This window comes from Osmia lignaria, chromosome 14 (assembly GCF_051020975.1).
Source record: "Osmia lignaria lignaria isolate PbOS001 chromosome 14, iyOsmLign1, whole genome shotgun sequence".
In the NCBI taxonomy this organism is placed as follows: Eukaryota; Metazoa; Arthropoda; class Insecta; order Hymenoptera; family Megachilidae; genus Osmia; species Osmia lignaria.
The window spans coordinates 9,066,450-9,094,312 of NC_135045.1; the positions used below are offsets into that span (position 1 = coordinate 9,066,450).

Sequence of the window (27,863 nt, forward strand, 5' to 3'; positions counted from 1 at the left end):
AAAGAGGACCTTGAATCTACGCAGTCCTGCTAACGGCAGGAACGTTTCTCGAGTCGATATATCGATCCCCACCCCCACTCGGTGCTTCCTGCCACGGGAACAGGACTCGCTCTCTCCCCCGTCTCCTTCTCCTTCTCCCTCTCCCTCAGGATGAGTCACAGCCTCCCCGTAACACACAGTCAGCCTCGCTGATACGCTCGCGAGCGCGCGCGCGCGTGTGCACATGAACATTCGTGGATTCATGATATTAAGTTGTCCAATAAATTCGTACTGCTTTTTAATATTAAGGGTGCCATCAAATTACTCCAGAAATAGATTATTTATAGAATTTTATTAAAAAATAAAATTTCATATCATAGAGTTATTTCGCATTGACCGGTGAATATTATTAACACATTGAAGAATAGTATTATTATTTAATCTTGTCTTCTTTTTTAACGATTAAGGGTATCGGTAGTTTGACGATATCGATTCAATCCTAAACGAGTTAGGAAGAAACATAAAGCTCGCTACGAAACCTCGTAACACCTTGTTTTCTCGACTTTCCTCCGTTTCCGGTTCTTTCCACCTCGTTCCCGTTCCCGTGGCTGTCCTATACGTTGCTCCCGTCACTTTCACCGTTTCCCTTTTGTTTCCCCGCTCGCTTTCGCTGGTTGCTCTGTCGGGACACTTATCGGGAAACCTTGGCCGTCACCGACGCCACCGCTTCCGGTCTATACCATCGAATCACTCTACTTTTGGACGAATTCAAAACACCTGACCGTAAAATTCTTCTTTATTTTCAACAAAGACAATTGCTCTTACCTTTGTACTTATGTAGAACATTGTTCTATAAAATTGAAGTTTTGAAATATTAGAGGTAGTGTATCCTCTTGAAAGGAATAGACAGGGAAGTTTAAGCTACCTGTCAACAGTTCTAAAGAAAGGACACAAACTTCTCTCGTTTTCGATCAGCCCTTGTATCAAGCGACCAATGGACGCAATAATAGCGTCAAAGTATTTTGCATTTTTCAGCTATAATTGCACGTCGTACAGAAGGGAGAGCCAGCTTGTAATTAGGTGCACGTGAACGGTTGCACGTGCATGCGTATCGCCGTCGTGTTCTGTTCGCGACAACCATTTCTGACTCGGCTAAACAGCATAACCCGTTCTCTTTCTCGTTAGATTCTTAGAAATACGTATGAACGTATCGACGCCGATGGAAATTTGTCGTTTGAAGCTAATGGAGTCGTCACCCGTTCACGGTATCCGTCCTTGCTTCCCCGGAATAAAGGTAACCGCGATCGTTACACGAAATTGCCAACTTCCTCGCAAACGGGAGGGTTAAAAGCATCCAGGGAATTCTCAGTGATCGATCACGATGCACATGAATCCGTGCAAGTTAAACGGCTCGAATCGAACTAACAGTTTCCACGTTGATATCGCGAACGGTTAATTCCCTGCCTATTGTGTAGAGTGCCTTACAACGAAGTAGACGATAATGAGCTTAATTGTTCGACGAAGAAATGATTTCCGAACAAGAATTGCTTCGTTATGAATATTTCTGTAATTAAAATTGTGTCGTTGGGATTAAATAACGTGTACCCTATTATTAGCGTGGAGTCTTTATTCGAACGAGTGCCTATTACAGTATCTTTCCTTAGTAACAATTTTAATTTATAAATATTTTTCATTTAAAATAGACTGATGTTTCGGGTAGAGCAGATTCGTGACCATATCTGTCCCTGTATTTCTATCATAGCACGTGCTCTCAAAAAGGACCTAGAAGTCACCAACAAGTCGTTTCTTCCGCGATCGAAGCGTGCCAGCAATAACCATCCGCATCAATTCGCAGCGAACCGGTCTGTCGGGCGTGTAATCAGTGTCGCCTTCGGCGCGGCTCGCGCTAAATGTCATCTCATCTCTTGGCCGTAAACTGTGGCCGCGGTTTACCGAGGATTACGTGGATGCGCGAAACCCCGTGAACGATGTAATCCTGCTAGATTCGCCGTATCGATTTTGAATGGTGTGTGCACGAGTCTGCTCTCCTAATGCGTCAGCCACGCGTCTCCCTGGCTGGCTGCCTCCTTTCCGCGTGCGTGCTCGCGCGTAGAGGCGCGCATTTCAAACGCGAACGTGACTCATGCTCGCGTATTGTGCGTGTGCCTACCAATACCACCTCGATCCCAGTACCAACGCGTGTTTGTGCATCGTGCGACCTTGCGCGCGCATTATACGCGCGTTTACACGCTCCCACGGTGGTGGTGGCTCGATGGAAGTGTCGGATAAAAGTTATTTCGAATAACAAATAAAAAGATATTGGATGAAATCGATTTCACGAATAACGGAAATAGAAATAATAATTGCTTTCTGTTCGTGGATAAATTGGATTTACTTAAAAATGGTAATATTAGAACAACCGGTGATGGATTGTTGCTATTTCTAAATTGAAAATGAGTTGGATATTCAGTGGATATAAGTTAAATAAATTAGAACTATATTGAATTTCTTGCTGAGCGGTATTTTGAAAGACTTGTTCAAATCGATCATCCCCGTCGCGATCGACGGATTTTGGAATCGAATAATGGTACTTCGATGGGTAGATTGGATTTTTCGACTTTGAGGGAAATGACGTTTGATCGTTAATGGCTTTTGAGATGGTTTCTGAAGAGATGTTTGAGAGGTTAATGGGATTGGGCCGATGCGATGGTGGACTCGTTGAGGGTTCGTTTGTTTGACTTGAATGGGAAGAGTAGACTTTTATATTTTTTTTCTGTTTTTTTTTTTCTTTTTTTTTTTTTTTAATGTAGGAGTAACGAGGTATTTTATAGTTAAAATTTCTACGCAGAAACATTTCAATAAGAAATTACGTTTAACTATGACAGGGTTTTCCTGTCATGGTATTTAAGGGGTAGAAAATACTTTCAACAGAAATCTGGATTCATTGCAAGTTCATTAATTTACAAAGTGCTGACTGACAACAGAATGTTCCGACGGAAGATTTTCAGTCGGTAGTGCAAGTCATCGCGATGTTAGAGATAGCAAAGCTTCTTCTTTGAAACACGTTTAGGGTTGGAACTTTATGATACTCGTTACAGACGTATCTTCTAATTAAAACTCGAGATAGGCGGTGAGAATTGCTACTTTGTTACGATTTTATGAATATTACGAACGAAACAATTTATAAGAACAATGAGTGAATAAAAGAAATAAGAAACAGACATGTTCAGGTCCGCAATAATTACGCTACTCGATCAGATATTTATCACGAAGAACATAGAGAGAGTAAATTAACGAGGTGGAGAAATTTTTTATATGTACACATACTTCTACGTGTATTTCGCTAATTTTACATTTGTCATTAAAATGTGCATATTCTTCTTTACGATACAACAAATTGGCAGGAAGAAATGATCCATTTATCAAAAATATTTATCATTGAAAGGGTTAATTTCAGCTTCATATTCAAAGTACCAGCTTCCTGCATACACAGAAGCGTTTTGCAGGCAGTTAACGCGTTCGTATTTGTTGTTCCTCGAATTTTTGCAGGCGACGTGTGCGCCGCGTGTCTAATTTCGCGTTTGCATTCACCTTTTCGCTCGGTTTTGCGTTTGCGTCGAAGATACTACATCCGGCAGCCAGTCGGATCGATACAAGCGTGCGAGAGAGCTCGATGAGAGCTTACTCTTTCTCTGTCGGTTAGACCGTGGCACCGACCCTGAAGCCAAGGCAAGACCTTGAGTTCGCGCGTCAATCCCGTGAAAGGGAAACTCAAGACACCCCCCGTCCGACCAAATTCCTCGCGAATTCTCTCGATAAAAAGCGACGACCCTTAAAACGGCTACGTGGAAACGCGACAAAACGTTCTGCGCCCACTTCCATGAACCATATTTGTCCGTTAACGGAGCGTGCCCCGCTTCGTCGACACTGAGGAAAATGAATTCGTAAGGAAGCATTTCGCCTGGGAATATTCGTTTCCATTGCGATTGGGGTTGAAAATTTCCAATTTTTTGATTAAGTAAGTCAATGAATTGCTGGCTTCCTGTTCTAAGAATAGAGGTGGACCAATTTCCAAATTTTGTCAGATTCGTCACGATGATCCTGAAAAGGATTCACGGTGATCGAAAGGGTGCGGTTATTATTTTCTTTTTTTTGTCAATACTCACAATCAGTTTCGCGGTCGCACGAACTACACGTGCTGGCAGTATTTCCTCGTTGTCGGCACACTTTTGCCTCCCGATTCCCTGGCCCGACATTCGGCCACTTTTAGATCCTTTTTTCCTCTGTGGATGCGCTCGCTACCGGACTCGACTCGTACACACGCTGGATGGAGCAGGTAAAAAGGCCCTTACAGCTGTCTGACAGCTGCCGCCTCTGTCCTATATACATACGTGATGAACCGCCCTGCTATCCTGGCGCACACTCTCTCATCCACACGTGCAAACTTGCACACGCATGTGGAAGTTGCACGATTCGAAATGCAGTTTCTGTTTGGTGCACGTGTGCTGAGCGTTCGCGCGCATACAATGCGTGACGAATGGCCGGGGCTGATCGTGGCCATAACGGAATTAGTGGCGCATCGTTTCATCCCTTTTCTACGATTTCACCATCCCCCCTGCTGAGAATCTCTCGCTGCGAAATGCTCTGAATAGACCGTTCCCCAATATTATCTCCAAAAAAAGATTAGATTTTTGAAAAGGTAAAATTGATTACGGATTGAAGAGCGTGTCTCCGTCGGCGACTCGCTGAGACAGTTTTTAACCCTTGTGTCATGTTAGATAATTCATTCAAATTTATTTATGAAAATGCTTCGTTTCAAAATTTTAGTGTCTAATACATATTAGTGGAAACACCATTGTTTGCTTTTCATTGATTTGGATCACGATTAATCCGGCTTCGCCGTTCGAGAGTTAAATACAGTTTGTTAATTACTCGTAGCAAGTACGCTGAACTATCTGTGCTCAGTAAACAATAGATAGGGTTTATCATTGAAACTCGATACTGTGATTCTCTAGGCGTGTCCTATTTATATTTCATATATCGATGATTCCATAGTTTTGTAATTCTCGTAATATCAGTGATCGTGACAGCTCGTTCGATGGTTCTGGACGAGAAGAGAGAAACTCGTGCGCATAAATATTCGATTGTCTCGGAACTGGTTTCTGGATTCGAAATCTCTGGAACAGAGGAGATTCGATGGATCCAGAGCATCAGGATTTACAGAAGTTGGTAAAATAAAATTCTATTAATTTAGTTTCTATCATTTATACTTTTAAGAAAATTGACTTTGAATTGGAGTTAACGCCAAACTGGACACACCAAAACGGTGTTCCTCGAAAGCATATTCCCGATTCGTCCTTCCGACGTGGCAGCTGCTCCTTTGTCACGGACGAAGGAGCATCGGCGCGACGACGATGACGATGACGACGACGAGGACGATGACGACGACGACGACTCGGCGGCGGACGAAAAAGGAGACGAAAAGTCAAAAGGAACGAACTGGGCGAACAATAGAGCCGGACCGGGTCGGGATCGAGTGAGACAACGACGCGGGAATTATGTCGACAATGCTGCTGATTGCCGGTTCATTATGACGTCATAAAAGCGAATCTAGTTGGTACGGTATGTACCTAGCGCTGACGATGAAGGATAATAGGTGTCGAGGCGTGCGGGCCTTCGATCTACCAAGTTCACCGTAAACATTCATCCTTGCAATCCTATGAGCATTCAAGTTTCTACAGAATTTTCTGTGCTTCAAAGTTCTTCTCTTTATTTTACGATTCCTTCATCGACCGAGTGTTCTTCATTTACTCGTGTTCCTTGCAGCGATACTCGTTTCCCGTTTCTTTGGTCATGATTTCTGTCGGAACTCCTCGTTCTATCACCTGTCAAGCGGCTCGCAATGTCTCCTTACGCTCGTACCCTCATTCGTCACACACCCCTCTTGCGCGACTTGCAATACGACTTACGTACCAAACGCTTTTGACATGGAAATAATAAAGGAAGATGCTTTTTCAGCTGTGAAATCGCAGGGACCAAACATGTCATTCGCTTATTAAGGGACTATCCCAATCGTTTCTTTCGTGAATGAAAATTCAGTGAAAGAAATGATGAAATTTAAACTTTCAGCTCGATTATGTTATCAGTATAATATCAATGCCGTTCAAAGTTGATCGTACGATTTAATTTTCATCTTTCTCGATCGCGAGCGGGACACCGGCTGTGCGGCAACGCGTAAGCACACTTACGTATGATTTATTTGCGCCATGGGACACCATGGCACGAAGCGAGCGTGTAGTTGTCGGGGGAGAACGCGGAGGCGGCGGCGGCTGACGCACTCGACTTGAAATTGGTCGCGCGAAAATGGAAGGGCTTTCGAATCGGCGCTCTTAATTGACCCATTTGAACCGGCACCTTGATGATTAGAAACATTAAACTTGGTGCATTGACACAAACTTGCACCAATATCCATTTGTAAATTTTTTATTTATAAATCTTTTGATTAAATACGAATGAAATTATTGTAGAATTCAAACACCGTCGAGTTTCACGTGAATGATAAGTTCAGGAAAAATAATTGAGCAAACTATGTATAGTGTTCTTATCTATAAATTTGATTTTTCCTTCGTAAATTAACACAAAGCTATATAGAATAAATGTTCAATGGTAAATTTATTCCATTGTATCTGCCTATTAGTCACAGTCTCCGAACCGATAGGAGCCGTAGCGTGGAAGTGTGCGCGGTGAGTTCATCAGCTGGGGTCACCGGTGACTCAGACTCGGGAAAATCGTTAGGACTTGTGTTTACAGAAAAATCGTTGCGACTTATTTTGCGATGAATTACATCAACTAGAAGAAAATATTTTTCTCTTTCATTCCATGGTATTTTACATATGTAGATATATTACATATATTATATGGGTCAAATATGAGCTAGTATTAACATCTTCCTCCAAGCTCATGGATCGAATCGTTGCATATCCCTCGCAATCGAGCCCATCAATCTGACCCTGAGAATTTGACAGTGAAATCCCTGTTTAATAGCTGGAGGCTCATCAAAGGGCCTGGAACATCGATCCAGCATGATCTCAGGACTCCCTTTAATATCGAACAATGGCGATTTTAATTTCGTCCAAGTCGTTCTCTATACAACGACATAAGCCGCAGCTAATTCCAATTACGAGTGGCCATTAGTTTTATTCGGAAGGAAAATCGGGTCAGAGGTTACTAGTCTACTGTGTGTGTTCCTTCCCTTCCCCTCGTGATCCCCCTGGCTCGCGCTAATCGATCCTACCCTGCCGCTACCTTGATTTATGTTGCACGCTAATTACGCTCATTTACATGAGGATAGATCAAGCTCGCTCCAATTAGATTCGCTGTACCGATTGACGCGCGTGCAGCCGAAGACCGGGTGGTCGTGATAAGCCGAAGGATCGTTTCAGATTCTGATTCTAAAACATTTTCGATAGAATTTTATGGTTCCCAAGTCTGCGCCGACTTGTAATCGGATTTACCAGTTTTACAATTGAAAAGGAATCCAGGCTTCAATTGTTAGCTAGATCTCCGTACGTCTAAGGTTACCCCTTTCACCCGAGGAATCAATATCGAGCAACGCCAGGCTCGGTTTCATTAAACTCCACGGGCTTGCAATTCGATTTCGCGGTAAACATTAATCACTGGCTCGGCCCTGAGAAGCTGGGCAAACAGCAACCAGCGGAAAACTACGAATCCATGCCGGCTGATCGATTCTTTTGCATTATTCCGGTCTTTCTTTTCTTTCGTTCGTAGAGCACGAGTGCTTGCGAGGACCGATGCAGGCCTAGAAACTAGATCCTCGCAGCTGCTGTCGCCGCGAAACCGGAAGCTTGTCAGCCATCGTGTTTGTACAGTTACTATGGTTACCATGGGAGATCCTTTTCTGTGACGATACACGGGGTTAGCTGCTTTCGATTCCTCTACGGCGACACACCACGGGAGTTTTTCCCAGTCTCCTTAATGCGTTACATTGTACAGAATTTCGACCGCGAACTCGGTTTTAGATTTCTGAAATTTATGGGCCAACATTTTGCCCCTCTTTCAACTCTACATACTGTTGTAATATCTCTTCCCAGCACTCGCTTTTGGAATTATTGTTGACGGTACCAGTATGATTATAGGGAATAATAATTTTTCATGGGGGGTGAGCACGCGTTAAGATTTTTACCCAAATTCTTGAAGCCAATTAAACAGAGGTCAACCACCTAAGTTGAAAGTTGCACCAAGGGTAGAAACCGGCACCATCTTTCCTAGAAATGACTGGCACATCTGGGGTCGCACGGTGCCTCCCTTCCTCCCGGTTAATCCATCGCTAGTCCTCGATGATTTATCAGCGATCGCTCGAGCAATATTAATTCGTGTACGCGATCCTAGCTATGGTCCAGCAAATCGATTCGTTCACCATTTTCGAAATAACGTGCAGTATAATATAATGGTCGTCTGGGATCGGTCGACAACTGTTGCCCCGATGGTTGAACCGGACAGATGTTCTCCGTTTCGTGAGCTCACCGGAGGCTGCGTGAAACGAGCCTGCAGCACGTGTGAAGGAAATCCATTTCCTTTTACGGGACTCGTGGAAAGCGAGCAGGAATCATCAAGGAAACGCAGATGCGACCGGATGTTTATTTCGATCGCCAGAATTTCCACGGCGCCGTTTCGGAACGACTCGTCGCGACCAATGTAAACATAGCTCCTTCTAATTTCATGTGCCCTGAGTTTTTTTGGGTGCTCTGGTGATTATTAGTAGCATTCGTGTTTGGATTAACCCTTTCATTACTATAGACGTCTTTAGGTGTTATAATAAATTAATTTAGTATCAACCCTTTCGGTATAATCAGCATTGCCGGAAATGTACTCGTACGTCTTCATATCAAATTGAATAATTTAATAGAGAAACGTAAATCAATCTATCCATCAGTAGAGTTAGACAAGACGAAATGAAAGAGCCTAATGAAGGGAAGAAAATAAATAATCTTAGATCGGTATAGAACAGTGGTGCGTTCAATTTAGTACGGGTGTCAGGAGCAACCGATCCTCTCCCAGTGTGAGAGCAGCTGTCTACAATTATTATATTTCTGACCTGGGTCTATCTCTCTTTTTCTCTCCTATTAGCCCCTCCCTGCGTGTAGTACCGATTACCCAAGATATACCTGGCCTTTTGTTGTTACCGCGCGGGCATTTTGCCCTAGAATCGATGACGCGCATCAAGCTCGTCCTCTTTGTTATGTTAAACGGATTAGGATGCATCCTGAGTTGGCCAAATCGACGCTGACCGTGCTTCAACTCGGGTTACTCGGTTGCGTAACTTTTGCGTAACTTAACTTGCAATAAATTTATTATTCAACAATGGAAAAGGTGAAAATCATCTTTCTGTCAAAGATTTTCATCCCCCTTCGTATCCACAGATTTTAACCTCTGCGACTGAGATTTTCCAAGATGCATCTGCGAGCCGAGTTGACGGGCGCGCGTGAAAAAGCGAGAGATAAAAAAAGGGAATGAGAACCGAAACGACAGCGAGAAAGAAACGTTTCGGTGGCCGAAGCGTAGACCGTTACGGGCTCGGGCATCGCAGACAATGCCGGATATTTTTATAGCGATTCGCGACGGCAGCTACATCAACACGACCGGTTTTCCACTCTGCGTTTGAACATCTGCCGCCTCGGTTCACGCGCGCCTGCGCTTGCCTGACTGCGTGTGCGTGTGCGTATGCGTACAGTGCATAGCGCATGCGTGCTTGCGAGCGTCGCGTCGTTGCGCGCGCGAGTACACGCAACGCCATCGCGTCACACGCGTCCTCGTGCAGCCCCGAGAGACGCGAGCGAATGATGGAATCGGGGGAAAAGCTATTGTCATGGCGTCCGGTTGCACGCGTCGATAAAACCATCTCCACGCCCGTTTTTAGGCAATTTTATCAATCTATATCATTTTCATTTTATTAAGGAGAGGGTGAAAAATTGAGGGAAAGCTATTGTTGATTTGCAGATTCATAGGGTGGGGGATGAAATTTGTGAAAAATCGTGGAAAGCTATTATCGAAGCTTTTGATTGCACCCGTTAGATAGAGAAAATAATCAGATTATAAATGGTAGCCAAGAAATGTTAGCGACAGTCAGGGTCAGGGACGTTATCCTGCGCTATCAACGCGTTTTCGCGTCAGACGAACTCGCGCGGTTCGGCTCGTACCGAGGCTGAAACGAAACAGCCAATCAATCAATTCTCTGCCGGTACAATTCTCCCAATGAGATCTGAGTGAATTGCATTAACCTACAGACATACATTACGCGTCTGTGCGCGAGCACGGTGCACCCGAAGGATTGACGATCATGATTATGATGATGATTACGATGATGATGACGCCGTAACGTTGGTCAACCAGGTTCTACACTCTCACGTTCATTTTTGTATTTTCCATATGACTGCTCGTGTCGCAAGTTCGCGATAAATTTTACGCCTCGTCGAAACAACCCTCTTCTTCCCCTCTCGAGGAAATCAACAGCGTTGCAATCTTGTTTCGGTTATATTGTTTAGGAGTAAACGAGCTGTTGGATTTCTTTTGTCGCCGTGTTTCTAGTACGATCAGACTTGCCTTGGTAAATTGTATTCTTTTGATAAAATTCAAAGGTTCCCTGTGAGAGATTGATGAGATCGAAGGGTGCCAATTTTTCAGAAAACAGAATTCATTCGATGGTTTTGTTCGGGTCATTTTTAGGGGTATTTTACTTCAGTTGTTGTTGGGTTTGTTTGGAGAAATTGATAATTTCCACCCCTTTGGATATTTGAAGAATTCTCTTGAAAATAAGGGCAAAACTGGCATTCAAAATTTTCTTAATATCCACTTAACTGTTTGAACTGTATTAAATATGGAATTTCATTATACCTTCGTGGTAAGATGTTAGTTATGTTAATAGTTAATGAGTATACATGTTTATGAAACATAAAATTAGTACTTCACCATTAGAGTATAATAAAGTCTGCATATAATATGATTCAAATTAGAAAGTTGAATAACTTTATTAAAACCTTATCCTGGAGGGGTGCATGCCACAAGTTTATAAAATTATTTTCAAGAACGATTAATTATAATTGTGTAATCCTTGGACTGAATCAGTATTCCACAGACGTGTACAATTTTTTGAATAATATTGAAAATGGATAATGTTTAAAGAGCATGTAATCAGCATTTCGCGTAATCTGTTCTTCGGCTTGAATAACGCTGCGCCCCTTTTCCTCGGAAGACTGATTACGATTATAATTTCAAATGATTTTCTTGCCTGTACACGATTTCTCGCTTCGAAGCGTTAAAAATGTGACTCACGAGATCTCGGAACTGATGAATTCAATGCACAATTAAAGGCTCGATGCGAGAGGGGAACGTTAAGTATCTAATAACTATATACTCGAATGTTTTATTCATACTCTCATCCATTTTTTTTTTTTTTCAAATTTTGTTTTATGATGATTTATTGCTATCCGAGACAATAATATAGTTGAAAAAGCGAGAACTGTCAAAGTTTTTAAGTGATGAATGACCCGGTTATTTTTCAACTAAAAAATGAATAAGAAACACTTCAACTTGGTCAATTTTATTATACATAAATTATCGTTACTTTCAAAATATTCAAATCAATCTTTAGACGGTGGAGCTGGCTCTTAATCTTTTTTTTTATTTTTTTCTCAAAAGTTTCCTTTTCAAAAATGAAGGCACCGTTGTACAATACGTATCACAGGTCTGTAGATTTTTGAATCGACGTTACACAGAGACGAGCGTTCGTTAAAATGATAAACTCTTAGAAAATTGCCAGCACTTCCGTCTCCACGACGAATTACCCAATGACGAATCACGTTCATCGCGATCGAAGAACTGCCGCTGCATTATGCACTGGCACGTTTGTCATATGCATATGCTTGCATACGCATTGCGGATCACGTGGATTTCGTGATCCTAGGGAAGCTTTCAGCACGCATCATCAAGCTGGCCTCAAGCACCCTTGAGAAATTTCTTATAAAGCTTTACCATCGTTTGAAAAAATTGTGATCGTCGTATATTTATTACGGTTCCGTTCTGGTTAATTTAAAACGGACCTTTTCTGAATACCGTTACTATAATCCCTGCATATTGATTTAATTTGAAGATAATTTTATGATAAGAATACGAATTATTGTTCCGCACCTTCTTATGCACTTGAGTTAAGACTGGATTAGGTTCGTTCATTAACGAGGTAAATGAGCTTCTTCATTATCATAATTTTTCTAAGCGCTAAATAGTAAATTTCAACATTGAATGGAAGAAGAATCAAGTAAAACTTGCCGTACTTAAAAATATTCCAACAACAGTCGATCGTGCTTTTCTATCTTCTCACAATCAGCTTTGCTTAACGATAAAAGGAAAGAAAACGCGTGTGCGGCTTATCGTTAATGCATAAATTTATCTGTGACTATTCGTCGTTTGCAACAGCCATAGGTGAGTTCTCGTGTCTTACCTGACACAGGTAAGAAGACCCGTACATAAATATTTGCCGCGATAAAACGTTCGAATTTTCGATAGTATCAACTAAAACACCGCACGAATGAGATACATGTATGGTATCTTAGCTCGTAAACTTCGCCGCTAAGCTGTTCGATACCGACGGGATCAATATTTTATTGGACCTGGATGGTGAACAAAATTATCGAAGAATTTTTATCGGATAAGCCTTTGAAAAAAAAAAGACAATATCAAATTGGAAATCTAAATTTGAAAATTACTTTAATAATTAAAATTTCAACCCTCTTCACTCCATTTTCGATTCGAAACGTTTGGAACGCCCCATCGTGCAACAGTTCCATCAAACTGCGCAATGTATCTTCGATTTGATATATTGGCAATATAAAACGCGATCTTCTTAGGGAATTATTAAAAGAAGGGATGTAAAAACAACCTCTTAAGCATTCGCTGTACAAACGATCGACAAGCGCGACGAATCGACCTCCAGAAGAACCTAATTACACGCGACAGCCATCGTATGGAATCCACGCCGACATTTGCATAGGGTTATGAAGAAATTCTTGAGGCAGCGCGCATCATTCGCGAGAATTCGGACGATTTTAATTAAATCCGCCGCTCGGTCGAACAATAGAGCGAACGGAACGAGACAGACATCGGAATCGTGGCTGTTCTCGCTTCAAGAATTCTGAAGGAACTTCCGTCGGATTCTACCCTTTTCGTATTTTTTTCAATCGTGGAAGATACTCAGTTTCTCAATTTCAGAATTTATGGAAAAGTATTTTGAAATTATATAAAGCTCTCAGATTACATTGATTAAAAACAATATTTTATATACTTACAATTAGTTGCATCAAGAAGAGGGTTAATTGGATTCCAAAAAGTAACCTGAAAATGTTATGAGCTTCTTTCAAAATATCTTATATCATGCACCAAGCAATTATCTTATATCAACAAAATTATGCAACATTAAAAGAAAAATCGAACGTTGGATCCGTGTTTGGTCTTCCTGATCCTTTGGTCAATTTTCACAGAGTGCAATTTTCCTTCTTTTATTTCGACGCTCATTAAATGTCACGCGTGTACGTAACATGTGCTCGGTGCGTCGCGTCGCGTCGATCAGATATACACATATAGGTATACGTACGTATAAAATTGCGTTTCGAGGCCGGTAATTACTTTGTCAGTGAAATTTATCTGCCTTCCCGTCGATGATCTTGCCCTTACCTTCCTGGTGACGCGAAAACTACAGCCTCGTACTCATTAATACATTAATTACCGCTTTACATGTTCTCTCTGTATTAACGTATTAATTAACATAATTACGAGACCCCCGTCTCGATCCTGTTTGCTGTTGAACTTGGCACATGTAAAAAGTGGCGTAATAATTAGAGGTCTTGGGATCGGTGCGTTTAATGTTAAATTAACCATCAAGAAAATTAAAATCCGTTTTTGGTCCTAAATTGATGTTTTGTTATATGTTTAACAAATTTTGAAAGTTTCGAAAAGAATCGTATTTAAATGAAGGATAAGAAAATTAGGTCAGTCTTGGTATGAATCCATCGGGTCTGGTGTTGGTTCAGTAAGGTGGCGCTCGTTTATTTCCTGGGTGTGCTCGAGCGCAAATGAGCCTGTTCCAGCGCAGGTGAATCCTTATCAGCTCGATAAATTAAAGGATGAGTACGATTCCACGAGTTGACGGTGCGAACTCGACGAACGCTCGAAGCAAAACCAGATCCTCGAGAGTCTCGAGTAGAATGGGACAGAAACATATTCCTCCCTTGTTGCCTATTAAGGATCAAAGGCGGTCACTTGGACCGTCATCACCAGTCAGATAAGAAAGCGATGACACGCTTACTTGTTGTTCCTTCGAAGGTGCGATGAATTTCTTTCTCTTTTTCTTCTTGAACGGGACCCTTGGGACCAGAAAGGACCAAACGTGAATTCGTGTCTCAGTATTTTTATTCAATCACCTCGATACGTATACGGCTAATGGCGCTGTTTTCTTAATGCAAACGGAAATGCATCCTCCGAGTGCATCCCTCCAAGAACCCCCTCGATGCAAGTTAACCGAGTAGAGTTATCAAAGAAAGGTCAACGCGTCTCTGTTTCGGGTGCAGCTCGTAAACGTTGATGTTCTCGCGTAATGATCGTTACTTTTATGAATGTATAACACGAAGAACGGAAGTGTGACAGTGGCAACGGGCATTCCAGTGTCTCTCGTTCACTCGTTCTCTGTTACTCTCACCGGCCAATTCATCGCAACGATGTCTCTGGCTCTCTTGTTCTCGCTTGGTCGCGATCAAAGCAGTGCTCGACGAAGATAGATCGGTTAAAAGCGAGCTAAAGAGAGACAAGCAGCTTAGCGTACACGTAACGCAACGATATAAATTGATTAGGTTGAAGAGAGAGAGGTTGGCCGGTAGGTTGACTCGAACCAACCAGCTCGGAGCTGCGATCGTGGATAGAAAAATCCTGGGAACGAGACCCTCGCTCGCACAAGAGGCCCGAGAGCAAGCCAATGAAAATAAAAAGGATGTCAGATTGCCGCGGCGTCGGAAGTTACGGATTAAGTTAGGAAGTAGACAGTTAATGTCGCTTCGGAGAGAGACGGACAGATGGACGGACCGAACCAACCGACTGACGAAGGGAATTAGAGAGAAAAGGAGAGACGAGATCGTTATGGAGTGTGTGTGTGTAGGATATATCGAGCTTAACCGTGTTCGTTCATTGGTTCGATTGCTGACAACGTCGTTGAAAAATTGCGACTCGGTGATCGCATGTTTTTTACGACCAGCTCGCTACTCCTTTTCGCATTTTTCAACCGATTTTCTGGACCGAGTTCATAAAAGGGAAATGGAAAATCGGTCTCATAGCTTGGTAATGAGTTACAAAAGGTTTAGGATATAAATTACTTTGAATTTTATTAAAATTGCATAAATTTTGAAGCTGAGAGGATAACAAGCTTTCAAATTAATCCTTAATTAATACCAATTACCATTTTTTGAGCAATTTTTCTATTGGCTACCACAATATGGTATTCGTTAAATGATTTCAAATTCCTTTTTTAAAATAACTACGCATTCTCTCGGAATCGTCTGTGTCGAGCTTTTATCGGATTCCCTGGGAAAGCAGGAAAAGCCAGGACGAAGCGTCCTCGGATAATCGATCACAATGGCCATATTCAGCGCGCCAAACATTTCCACGGGCTTCAATAGTCGGCGTCGCCGGACAATGGTCGTGTATTGACCTTTGGAGGGTGGGTGAGATGGCAATATTACGTCTGAGAGATGAAACCTTGACCCTAGAACGAAGGCTGTTTGGGTGGACTGGTCCGGCATAGGATGCTTCCGCGTTCCATTTCGAAATCAACCATTAATTCGTATTCTACTTTTAGCAATTATTCGCAGCATTATATACTGAACTTTGAATGACACCCTATACTTATGCAGCTCCTCTGCATTTCCGTTTGTCTTACACATCTTTTTTAGAAAGTACCTTCTTTGACCATCGAAAGGTCCCATCAGTCGTCGAGAAAATGGGTCTGTTGGGTCCCGTCGACTCGAATTTCGATCCCTCGAAGATTTTTTTTTTGCATCACTGTCGCTTCTAGCAGTACCGCTAGGCTGACCCGAGATAGAGCTGATTTACGAGGACCTAAGGGATCCTTTTGAACACGTACATTGCGATCTTGCATTCTGATGTCCCGACATTGTTCGTTGAAACAATGTCGAGCAACGGTGATCGTCTACGTTAAAAGCTGACCCGACGTAGCGGAGCTTTCTCGTTAGGAAACGACATCGATTGTATCCTCTCATTAGAGACTTTTTCGATAGAACGTCGATGAATGGTGATTGTTCGTATGATTCTTTCTCTTAATCATCGAAATCGTCCATCGCTTTATGGCGTTAATTATGACGTTTATTGTAGTATCTTCCTTCACTGCTTTGACAAAGAATATATCCTGTTAATTGATTTGCTGCGGACCACGTCGAATTGAGACGCAATAAAGTAATTTTCCTTAAGAGTGTCGGAATGAATGGTAAACAAATTAATTCATTAAGTTTTGAAGAACAGACGTCCATGTAATCAGAGTGTCAATTTTTTCATTTACATGAATCATTCTTTGTCAAAATTCATTCGTTCGAGTTGATTGATGTTTATCAGAATTCATTTCTCGTATGGGACCAGTAGATTTCCTTGCACCTTCGTGGAGAAAGAATCGAGGGTGAAAATGGATACTGAAGAGGGCACGGATGGAAAAGGGATGGGAGAACGAAACCGTGATAAAGTAGAACCCTCGATTGTGGAAAGGCCCTCTTCCGAATGGAGGCGTTGCGAGGGTGGTGTTACGATTGTTGTGAGGGTCGGGGACACGGATATCTGCTTTCGAGAGATCCATTCCATTTCCGATATCAAGGTCATAAGACCAACGCAAATCGACCATTCAGAATCTCTTTGAACGTACTGAAAACCAATGACTCACACGGTGCGTCCGATTTGTATGCATCAAAAGAAGTACATAAATCTTTGGACCCAACTTCCTCCACAATATATTGCATGTTGATTGCATTTTAATTAAATTCTTAAAATTAAATTATCCTATACCTTGCAAGTGAAAATATCGTCCATGATACCTGTGTCCGTGATTTACCCCCATACCTTTCACCAGGGATACCCCGACTTACATTACCCTGTCTAATGTTTCATTCAGAAAAAATTCGAAAGCATTCACTTGATCCTGGAACATCAGGAGGTTCCAGGTCTAAACACGTGGACAGTCCACGTGGTCATGTTATTGTTTCGAGCGTAAGGGTGTTCTGGTGGGCCAGCATCGTGACAGGGGTATGGGTACGGAGGGTCAGGCACCCCAGAGTCGACCCTCCAGGAGGGATTTCATTCATGATCCCAAAACCCACCCCCGGTGTGTCCCGAGTTTCTCCAGGGGCTGTGAGGGCAAGCGATACATTACCAAGAGAAAAGGGTAGTCGGCGTGACTCCTCTTCTGCGTGGTGGCTCGTGCTGCTCGCAAGGCACATGACATCTGGAAGGAAGGGGGACCTTCGGATTTGGCCATTTGATATCTTAATACGGAGGGATGCTACGAGCAGAAACAAAGATAGACTGATATAGGGGGGGGGGGGGGGGGAGTAGGAGAGGGAAGAGGCATCAAGGACGACGCCCTCACGTTGCATTCTACTTAGCGCCACTGTGTTTTGCTCGAACCAGCCACGGGTAAGGTCAGTTACCGTCCCATGGATTCGAGGCTATCCCTTTCGCTTCAGCCCCGCTCACTTTTCCTCCTAGTATCTCCCTTCACCTTTGTAGACAGCTTTGAAAACGATAAGGTGCCAAACGACGTGTCAGGACACCGAACATGGGACGAGCAGTTTGCTGGCTCTCCTTAGGTAAAATTGAAAATCTTTTAAATAGTGTTTCGCTATCCTTAAAAATGTAGAAATGTTCTTCTGAAAAGCACTTCAGTACTTGAATCCTATTTGCATTGGATTACGTTATTTCTCTTATAAATTTCTCGAATCGAATTGTATAGATTCAATAATAGAATTTCGAGATTTAACCAGTCGATAAAAGTGATCACAAATGTATTCAAAATTAGATGAACAAAAGACATCAATTAGAGTAAGATTGCGTAAACCCAAACGAGAACACTTGGATTATACAAAAGCCGGTATCGAGAAAGGAAAGTAGAATATTGAGATGAAACAGAGGTTTCGTAATAAGTACTCTATTTATTACGAGTTATTAAATAACTTCTCATATCCTTCCTCCTGTTCTCATTGTGCTACAAACCTTCATTAACCCCTCAATATTTCTGTATTCCGTAACGTGTACGGTAAATATAACGCGTTTGTTAAAGCATTCAATCTTCTTGCTAAACCCATTACCTTACTAAAATTTCTCCACCTGCTGGAATATCAATTTCACGTTCAAAGTTCGCGTTCGAATACATAAGAATTTTTCACCTGGATCATAAAACGAAATAAATTTGTTTCGTGACATCATTTTAATAAGAAAAGAAGAAAATAAGAAAAAAGTTATAAAACTAGGAGAAAATAAATTTTAAAACAAAGAATCATTATTCTCAGGTAATTCGGTATTTCACAAGTGTGTGTACCGATCGAATAAAGAAATTACACAGTCGGTGCGTGTGTACCTAGATATAATAGCTGGTGCAGAAAAACACGTATTAAGTATTCCCTCGCTACTTTAAAAGCACGTTATATCCATTAGTTACACCTGCTCGCTCGAGGAACAGGACGAAGATGCGTAAAGATGTACTCTTTATGTCATTTATTTTAACTCCTATCTAACAATTTTTCCACACAGTAAACTAGAACATTTTTATTATTTGTGTCTGTTCCAGTGGATGATCAATGGTGACCAGTGCCCCAAATTAGATATACTCTAATAATTAAATAGAAAAATATTATGTTATTCCAAAAGCTTAAAATTTAAAATTTGTAATAATTAAAATTTTAATGTGCCTTATCTTCAGATTAAAAAGAGGGGAATTTTAGAAAGGAGGATGTAAATCATGTAGTACAGCTAATTACACAAAACATTTTTACTAATTACAATTATTACACAGTCACTCTGATTAATACACTGAACCTTCCAACGGAGTTGATATTCGCGATTCCAGTTGACCCGAGCTCACTTAACTTGGGTGGCGATTTTCTTGTCTGTTCTGTTAATCGCGTTTCTATGATGCCGCTGGTTGCTCGTTATGTTCAATTTTCTCAGGAGGCCTACAATGGGCAGCGATCTGGGCCGCTCGTTTTCCCATGAACAAGGTTGGAAGGTCGAGGAGGGCTTGTTACATATCCGACTGCTTATTAATCCGCTCCGTAAACGGACGTCTTTTCAACCCGTGTAAAGCTCCCCTTCCACGAAATACGGAATTTTCGCTAAATCATAGGAGCGAATCGTGAAAACGCCGATGTAAGTGACCACCAAACTAGCTTGAAGCATTTCTGGTCATCGTCTGTCGATTTTGGAGCATTCGTGGAAGCAGAATGTTTTAATGAAACAATAGATTTATATCTTTATATAACCGGAGATGATTATACAATTATTATATAACATACTCAAATATGGTATAAATAGGAAAGCATAATAGGGACTTTCTCATTGTATCATTCTATTATTCGAACGCTCCACTGTCTGACAAGGGTGAAAGAATATACCCTGAAGAGATTGAATCAAGTAGAAGGTTCGAGTAAAGATAAAAGGAGAGTGTGTTTGCTGGAAAATGGTGTAGGCTGCGTGTTTCGAGAAGCGTAGCCGCAATTTCAGGCTGGTTAGTGCGTGAATCGACGCGGCGGTTCGTGTGTACACCCTTGTACACGGTGTCACGGGGTTGTATGGAGAAGGCAGCTGCAAGCCGGCGAAGCGAGACGGACCTAAGGTCGTGTATACTCGGAAACGTTGTAAAAATAATTATTAAAGCCGTTACCATGGTGTTCTGTATTTGAACGATCCGTCCATGCAAAATATTCGCCGTATTTGAAACTTTTTTAATTAACTAAAATGCAATTTTGAATCAATTTAAATCACAGCCTGATTTTGTGACGCAGCTGCAATTCATCAAAGAGCAAAAAAAAAGAAAAGAAAGAAGAAAGTAATTGGTACCAAATTATAAGTGCAGTTTTACGATGCAGCTGCAACTATACAAAGTTGAGTTGATCGAGTTGCAACTGCTGCACCACGAATGCATTTACGAGCCGTTCACACGGACCGACCTATACAGCGTAACTGCAATTGGCGTACAACAACGTAGTTGTAACTCGTTAAACTAACTAGACACGTTGTAATGTTATTCGGTTTTCCAATGCGTTTATCATTCACCGACGATGATTAAAACGCAGCGTAATGTCGACTGCAAGGATTACACGTTCCGCGTGCATTTGCATTTTTTCCAATGCAGCCGGCGATGCAGCGAGACGCATTGTGAACGTAACGCGAACACAGGTATAACTACAATAACTTGGATGCAAATTTAATTGCAGGAAGTAATGTTACAATTTAAGTACACTTACTATTGCAATCTTGTAATATAGTTATTGCATATGATTTTTGAAATGCAATTGCTATAATTGCATACTTGCTTCAGTTGCAATCTTGAAAATTTTTTTTAATTGCATCAATATTTTAACATTGCAAATTCCTCAGCCAGTACCCTATTGTACCATAGGGTGCAACGGCATACATTATGCTCGTAAAGAGTCGAATAATGTATAGAAAAGTCATCGATCGCGAGCAGCGATGCGAAAATAATTCAAGATTATTATTATTTCTTTTCTGTCTGCAAAGCGTTTCGATCAGAACGCCTGGCTGGCTTAATTCTCTGTACGGGGAACGGGATATTCCCTGTTGGCCGCGATCCCCCCAGAATTATTACGTTCCATCGCAAATGACCCACCCCGTACACACACAACCCCACGATCGAACCAGCCGATGATCTAACCAAGTATCAATACGACTTACGTAAGCGAATCGAATGGGAATTTCGAATGTTTCACGGTCAAATGGAGCGGTCCTGAAAACTTCTTCTTCTCTTTCTTAGAATACTTTTCTTCAAACGTTACCAACATTTTATGTTGGAAGTTTCAGATTATTTTAGATGCAAGATCCTGATGGAATTGAATTGAAGTGATTGGATTAAAAATTTGATAAGATTCGAGGTCGTCTGAAATGAAAAGAATGTTTTATAAAAATATCGTGCATGGTTGACGTAAATTAATTTCTTTGTGATGTATGAGATAGGTACTCTTGCTATGATTACAAAGGGGTTGATCTGTTCGTGACTGTTCCTTTTTCGTCGCGATGTCGATTAAATAACAATGCCATAGCAACAACTGGTTGCGTGTCCGACTACGTCGACGCATTTCTGCGTATTTCGCATTTGCACCGATCAATATTTCGTGTTTATCGCAAGGACAGATTTAAACTTGTGACGCTGTACGTGTTGCGGGGAAACTTTGCATAATTTCTATCTTACCTTCCCATATATTTTTAAGCCATTACAAAATTTACCATATCAATTCTGGACATAATTAAAAACTACCCTTCTGTTCTATTTCCATTGAAGACTACTAAAATTATATAGAAAAAACAAAATTTCAAGTCGCCATTAGTTAATTATAGAATTATATGATTTTTATCGATCATACGCACAGTAGCGTGTCGAAGCGTATATCGCGGTGAAACGCGAAAATGGAGAACGCACGCGGTTGCAAGCGTATAGTGCACATGGTACGCTCGATAACCTGTCCTTCGGACGTACCTACCATTTTTAACCGTCGCACTTCTAATGGGTGCAACGGCTCTTTCGAACGGCGCGCCGACCATCTGTCGCCCGTTGGATACGCTTTGACGAAATTAAAGTCAGCTGACCGAGAAAGCGGACGTTTTTAACTATCGCAGGAACTTCGAGAGTGTTTACCGTCGCTTCCTCGCAATTTCCGTTTTTTTTTAAATCCAAAACCTTGTTAAATCAATCTTCAATTAATCTTCCTTCTTAAAATTTCTGGAATTTTGTATCGTAAAAAAAGCTGATTGTACTTTGAACAAATGAAATTCTTTGCTTTTCGATTGAACATTTCCAGACGTGCCATAACAATGATACATCGTAGCCTCTCGTTCTCTAAGGGGGATAATGTTTTGTATCGAAGTCAGCAGCTTGTGTGTTCACGGGTTTCAGTCATTTTTACGAGCACGGATTTCGAGGACATGCAGCGTGCATTGAAACGGACCCGTTTTGGGGAACGCGTCGCGACGCATTCAACATTTTTATCGCGAACACCCTTTCAGAGAATCGCGCGACGCGTTGCGAAGAGAATGAAAAGAGCAGACAAAGGGACGCGTGCGGCGAGGAGGAATCTCGATGTCGAATTCTTTCATTAGCCGAAGGACCAGTCACGGAAATCCGGGATTTCGGTGCCGTTCTCTGTCCTTCTCCTCGTCTTTATCCCGTTCTACCTTTATCTCGATGCTTGTTTCTCTTTTCTTTTCTCTCGAAATCCCTTTTGTGTCGTCGAATTGGCTAAAAAAATGTGTACAATTGAGAATAATAAGCGGATCCAAGGTGCAAATGATCTCACAATAATTTGTCAAGTTTCCTATCAAAATTCAAAGGGGATCTAGAACTGAGACAATAGGGGAAGAATGTAGGGTAAAAATGAAGGGAACGTATAACGAGTTAAAAGAACTGGTTACACGATCACGATCATTATCAGGGATCGTTTTTCGGTCGGGAATAAATCAGAATGTACTATTTCCTCGCAACGTTTACTGTCAACAGAAGCAGATGTCCCGGCGCTAATCATTTCATCTGAACAGTCCCGTGTTTGGTTATAATACCATCTTCCTGGGCAAATGTTCGGCGTCGGGACGACTTTAGAGAAATACAAGAGCCGGCTGTCACCGTGCTGCTTCCTTTCCTTCGTTGTTTGGAAACTTACCGAAAAATATATACCCGTTCTCTTCGAGCGGGCTTGCTACTTAAACACAGAGTCACTAGTCACTACGACCCTCGACAAGTTTCAATGTCCCGAGCTGCTGGAGAACAAGAATCTACTAACCAATTATCGTTGGACATGTCATTAACACTACCGATTCTGGTTTCTTTATACCTGTGAAAGGAATTTACATTCGAGACATTCTGTAGCATAGAATTTAAAAAAATTATCTTTTTCAATAATTAAGACGTTAATTGCTCGGCACTACGAAGTATCTATGTTTTCAAGCTACGTTAAATCTTTCTTTGTTGAAGGTTCAAACGGTTAACGTGTTTCTTATCGAGATCCGTGCATCTGTCGAGTGAAGATATAAGGAAACGTACTTACGAAATATTTTAATTAGCTTATCAGAAAATCGATGACAGCTGCCGGGGAAGCGCGTGCTTCTAATTGCTGATCTAGACTTCAGATGGAACTCTTTGCTTCTTTCTTCTTTCATCATAATTCTCTTTATTGTTATTAATCGCGAGAGACTTGGTATCATCGTCGTAATGTGTTATGAGTCGAACGTGAGTTATTTTAAAGCAGCTGTTTCGGTATTTGTCGGCAGCAAGAAATTGAGGAAGTTATAAGTTATTATTTATAATCTTAGATATTTAGATAAGTAGATAATGATTTCTAAGGTCGATCGATCTTTGCAGCTGACGTATCGATAAGACGGTGCGTGCGTTATTAAAATTAAAATCTTGCCGGTAGGATATTACGGTACAACGCGTTACGCATTCATCTCGTAAGGCTAATAAGCTAATTATAATGCTGTCAAACACGTGCATCCATCTCGTTAACTTCTAAGGAAATCATCGAACCGGACTTGAAACGTGGGAGACGAGCGAATGGGAGATCTTGAGGGATATCTTCGATAATTATTAACTCGCAAAGCCGTTGTTTCTTCGTGATATTCGATTAAAAATGACCCTTGTCAAAGAAATTGTTGAAACCCTTTTATTTAACCTAGAAGCTTTAAATTTCTTAAAATTCATTTAACAGTGCTTCAGAACAATACACCTACTTAAATCACCCTTCATTAGATCCACTACTACTCCGTTAGAAGCTAATTACCATCTCGATGAGAAATCTTCAAAATTTCCACTTCAATAAAAAAATCATTTGTTTTTCTAAAAGGAAAAAAAGTTAAGCATCGGTGTGTAGAGTTTATATAATTTTATAATTTGGCGAGGTTCTCCTAAGTAGAGGAGTTACGCGGGTCGGGGACAGGTTAAAGAGAAGAGAGAGAGAGAGAAAAAAAATTTCTTTGCTTGCACGATTAATTACGCCCTCATTCCCGCCCCAAGTGCGGCTCTCTTGACGACGATGCATCGTCGATATTGACATTTGCCTTGCTTCCTTTACTCCCTCTTCTCTTTCCCTGTTTCACCCTTCTTCCTCTTTCCCTCTCACTCAGTCCGACCGTGCACGCGTGTACGGCCAGGAAATTCGTGTGTGCGTGCACGCACCACCCATCTGTATATCGTACACATATCTACCCTTTGCTCGCTGCTCGTTCTCCTGTTTACCGAGAAACCGCGATATTTACGCGAGAGCAACGTCGAACGGGCCGCAAGAGGGGCTGTGAAGGTGCAACGAGTTGTTGATGGAGGAGAAAGAGGAAAACCGTGCTGGTGAGAGAAGAAAGCTACGAAACGAACAGAGAGAGAGAGGAAAGTGTCGATGGAGGGTTAGAGAGAAGTGTACAAGAGAAAGAGAGAGGAATGGTGAGAGGAGAGAAAGGGAGAGAGTGAGAGATATGGAATTAAGGGGACACACCCCTATCTTTCGAGCGTACGCTTATCGAATGCACCGACAACTACGCTTTTCCTCGTTCGCTCACGAAGACGGTTCTGTCATGCGAGTCAGCCAGGTAGGTTGGTAGGTAAGCTAGGTAGGTTGGTGGGAATACGCGTACAAGGGAATTAGACCATAATCGTCCACGCGTGTGCCGACGCCGAAGGGGACGTTTTCCGCCTGCCTCGGACCTCGATGTTCACTCGCGCGATCATCTCTCTGCTTCTCTCGACGCTCCTTACCGTGCCGACCACCTACTCGTTCGTATCTCACCTTTTTACTCTTCTAAGTCTTTTCTTATATTGTTAGTTTGTCAATTGTTCTATCAGTGTCACTATCTCTGGCTTGAACATCATTTAAACCCCTCAACACTTAGATTTTGTCAGATTCATTCGATTGATTTTGAAATTTAAGATGCAGGATTTTAAGCAACAGTGCTAGAAGAGGAGTATAATTGGTTCTTTAGTCATTACTTTGCTCCTTCGTACTATTAATCCTATCACCCTGGAAAAGCACACTTTAGATCCCCTTTTCTCTTTTGTTTCCGCTCGTTTCACAAATACACATTTCGAATTGTATTTTTCTTTCTTCTGTTGTTCTTATACGAGGAAATTCGTTTGGAAAGCAAACAGAACTGGATGGGAGGAAATCGTGAGGGTGGAACTAAATTGTGATAGAAGATTTTTATTCAGGTTTGAAGATAGTTATGGACGGGAGCTTAAACTTAGAAAAATAAACTGAAGAAATAAAAATTTAACCATGTGTGATTATACAAAAATATGTCACTGTTTTAATATCAATTTTTAACCATATCTCCCGCCATGGGTCGGTAGAAAAAATGGTGGCTTCCAGTAAACTTACTGCATACGCCATCTACCAACATCGGTCGAAGGTAATTCTTCCTTCTAGTGGGTAACACAGGTCTCTACTTTGAGCGACTGCCAACAAATACATATCAATTCATTTTCCAAAAGAGAAAAAAAAAGAAAACAATTTTTCACTTTTATTTATTATCATACCATACTTTTAATTATAACATAATATTTTGTAATAATTATGCAATATTATCATATATTTGACAAACGGTACATTATGCAATCGTCTTACCGATCGGGAAAACTACCCCCTTTTCTTTCATATTCGAAACGAGGAATCCATAAGTTCATACTTGGTACCCCCAAAAATTCTATCAGTATTAAAATAGAATGATACCAAAAAAAAATTCTAAATATAGATGTAAAAATAAAGAGAACTCATATTATTTATTAATTCCTTCGACTATCAGTGCATTGACCCAACTCACAAACATAGATTTTGAAAATAAAATTGCAAAAAATTCCTATTAAATATTGAAACTTTCCTACACGAGGGATTTAAATCGGAACCAAACCGAATTTTCATACTCATTAGACCATGCAATTTGCCCGTTCTAATTAACCCGGACCAACCGAGAGCACATCGATTACTATCGAGCGATGGAAGCGTATAGGAGGCCGCGGGCTATTCGCGGCATCTTTCGTCCGGGAATAATCTAAAACGTTTTGTCGTGGTGAATTTAATCTAATACCGCTGGCCCTGAAAGGTTATACTTTTATTGGCACGTCTATTGGGCTTAACGAGGTCAATTGAGGTGATACGGTTGCCTTGATTTTACGATAGTCCGTTGATCGTCGGAACGATAACGATCCGAAAGCCGGCCACCGCCGATCTCGCGGCTACATATATGTATGTTTCACGAGATCAAGGAATCGCTCGATTCTTTTGTATACAACAAGCATATTTTTAACCGAACCAATTCTCAATTGTGTTTCAGCACCTGTACCATCTGCAGACGGGCGAGGGTGCGTTCAGGGAGAGGGGCAGGGGACGAGGCAAAGGTGCAACCAGGGTAAGTAACTCGAGCCTCTTTTGTTCTCTGTTCTTGTATGGAATCGTTTTGTTCGTTCTGTGTTTCGGGAAAACGATAAAAAACAGAAGAATTTTAGTGTTCCTTCTTTTTCTTATAAAGCATCACCTAGAAAGATTAAAGGAGGGAGTAATTGCCTACTTTTCGTGCTTATTGCAAAATAAGGGTAGTTTGAGGAATGAAAAAGATCCTTTGGGATCTTTGCGCAAAGAACCACCTAAACCGGAAGTGATCAGGATTTAAGTTCGTTCCTCAAAAATATCAGTTCCTCCTCGCGCAGGACCGCAGTACAATTTCTTAGTTTTTCCTCTTCGGACAAAGTTTCCTGGAGAAAAACGAGGGCGGTCGTCTATTTGGAATAAATTTCTTGCCACTTACCATCGAGCTGCAGGAAGTTTGAGAACTGACATTAAGCAAGCTGGTATTGATCGACGTTGAGCGCGCGTGTGCGTTCTGCACCGCCATGTTTAAAATGTTCCAGCTGCTACGGTAATCAAGCTACAGTTGTTGCATTTCACTACCAAATACCCAAGATATCTAGTTCCAAATTCTTCTTTAGTTTCATGCCAATTTATCCACGACCATTTATATTGTTCCAACGTGTTTCTTATTTGCCTTGAAACTTCGCCGCGCGATCCATTCTTCATCAGCGCTCGCGAGCGTAGCCACTTCCGGTGAAACGATCTGCCAAACTTTCTCTAATGAGAATTCTTCTGTGGAATTATTTTTACCTTTTTTTTTTCTTTCAACTTTAATCGATAAGGAGATTCAAAGATTCGTAGAAATTACAGCGTAGAAGGTAGATCTTATCAATGGAACTTTTAATGACTCATGGTACACTATAAAATGATATTTACAAAACGATTACCAAGATTGTACACGAGATATCAAAAAAGTCACTTGTAAATATTGCACTATTCTGTTAGTAAGATAATTATATACCAGACATATCAAAATACCATCTATCCAATTGGTAATTGATAAACTGAAGTGTCAGTGATGCCTGTTTTCCAGCACTCGGACAAAGGAATAATGGAGCTCTGGTAGTTAGGCGTTTTCCTATTCGAACCAGCAAGTGCATAGCACCGCAGCTGATTTATATCGCGTTCGACGAGCTTTTGATATCTCTGTGGCGGCGG

General features: G+C 41.4%; 1 protein-coding gene across 8 annotated transcripts in view; it reads left to right on the forward strand.

Annotated features, from left to right (window-relative positions):
- Positions 1 to 27,863, forward strand: part of Tet (tet methylcytosine dioxygenase-like) — an 85,455-nt gene that overhangs the window by 21,543 nt on the left and 36,049 nt on the right. For all 8 annotated transcript variants that reach the window (XM_034327183.2, XM_034327186.2, XM_034327182.2 and 5 more), the window contains one exon: positions 26,632 to 26,706. In XM_034327183.2, the coding sequence (XP_034183074.2) occupies positions 26,632 to 26,706 (75 nt within the window). The remainder of the gene's footprint in view (positions 1 to 26,631; positions 26,707 to 27,863) is intronic.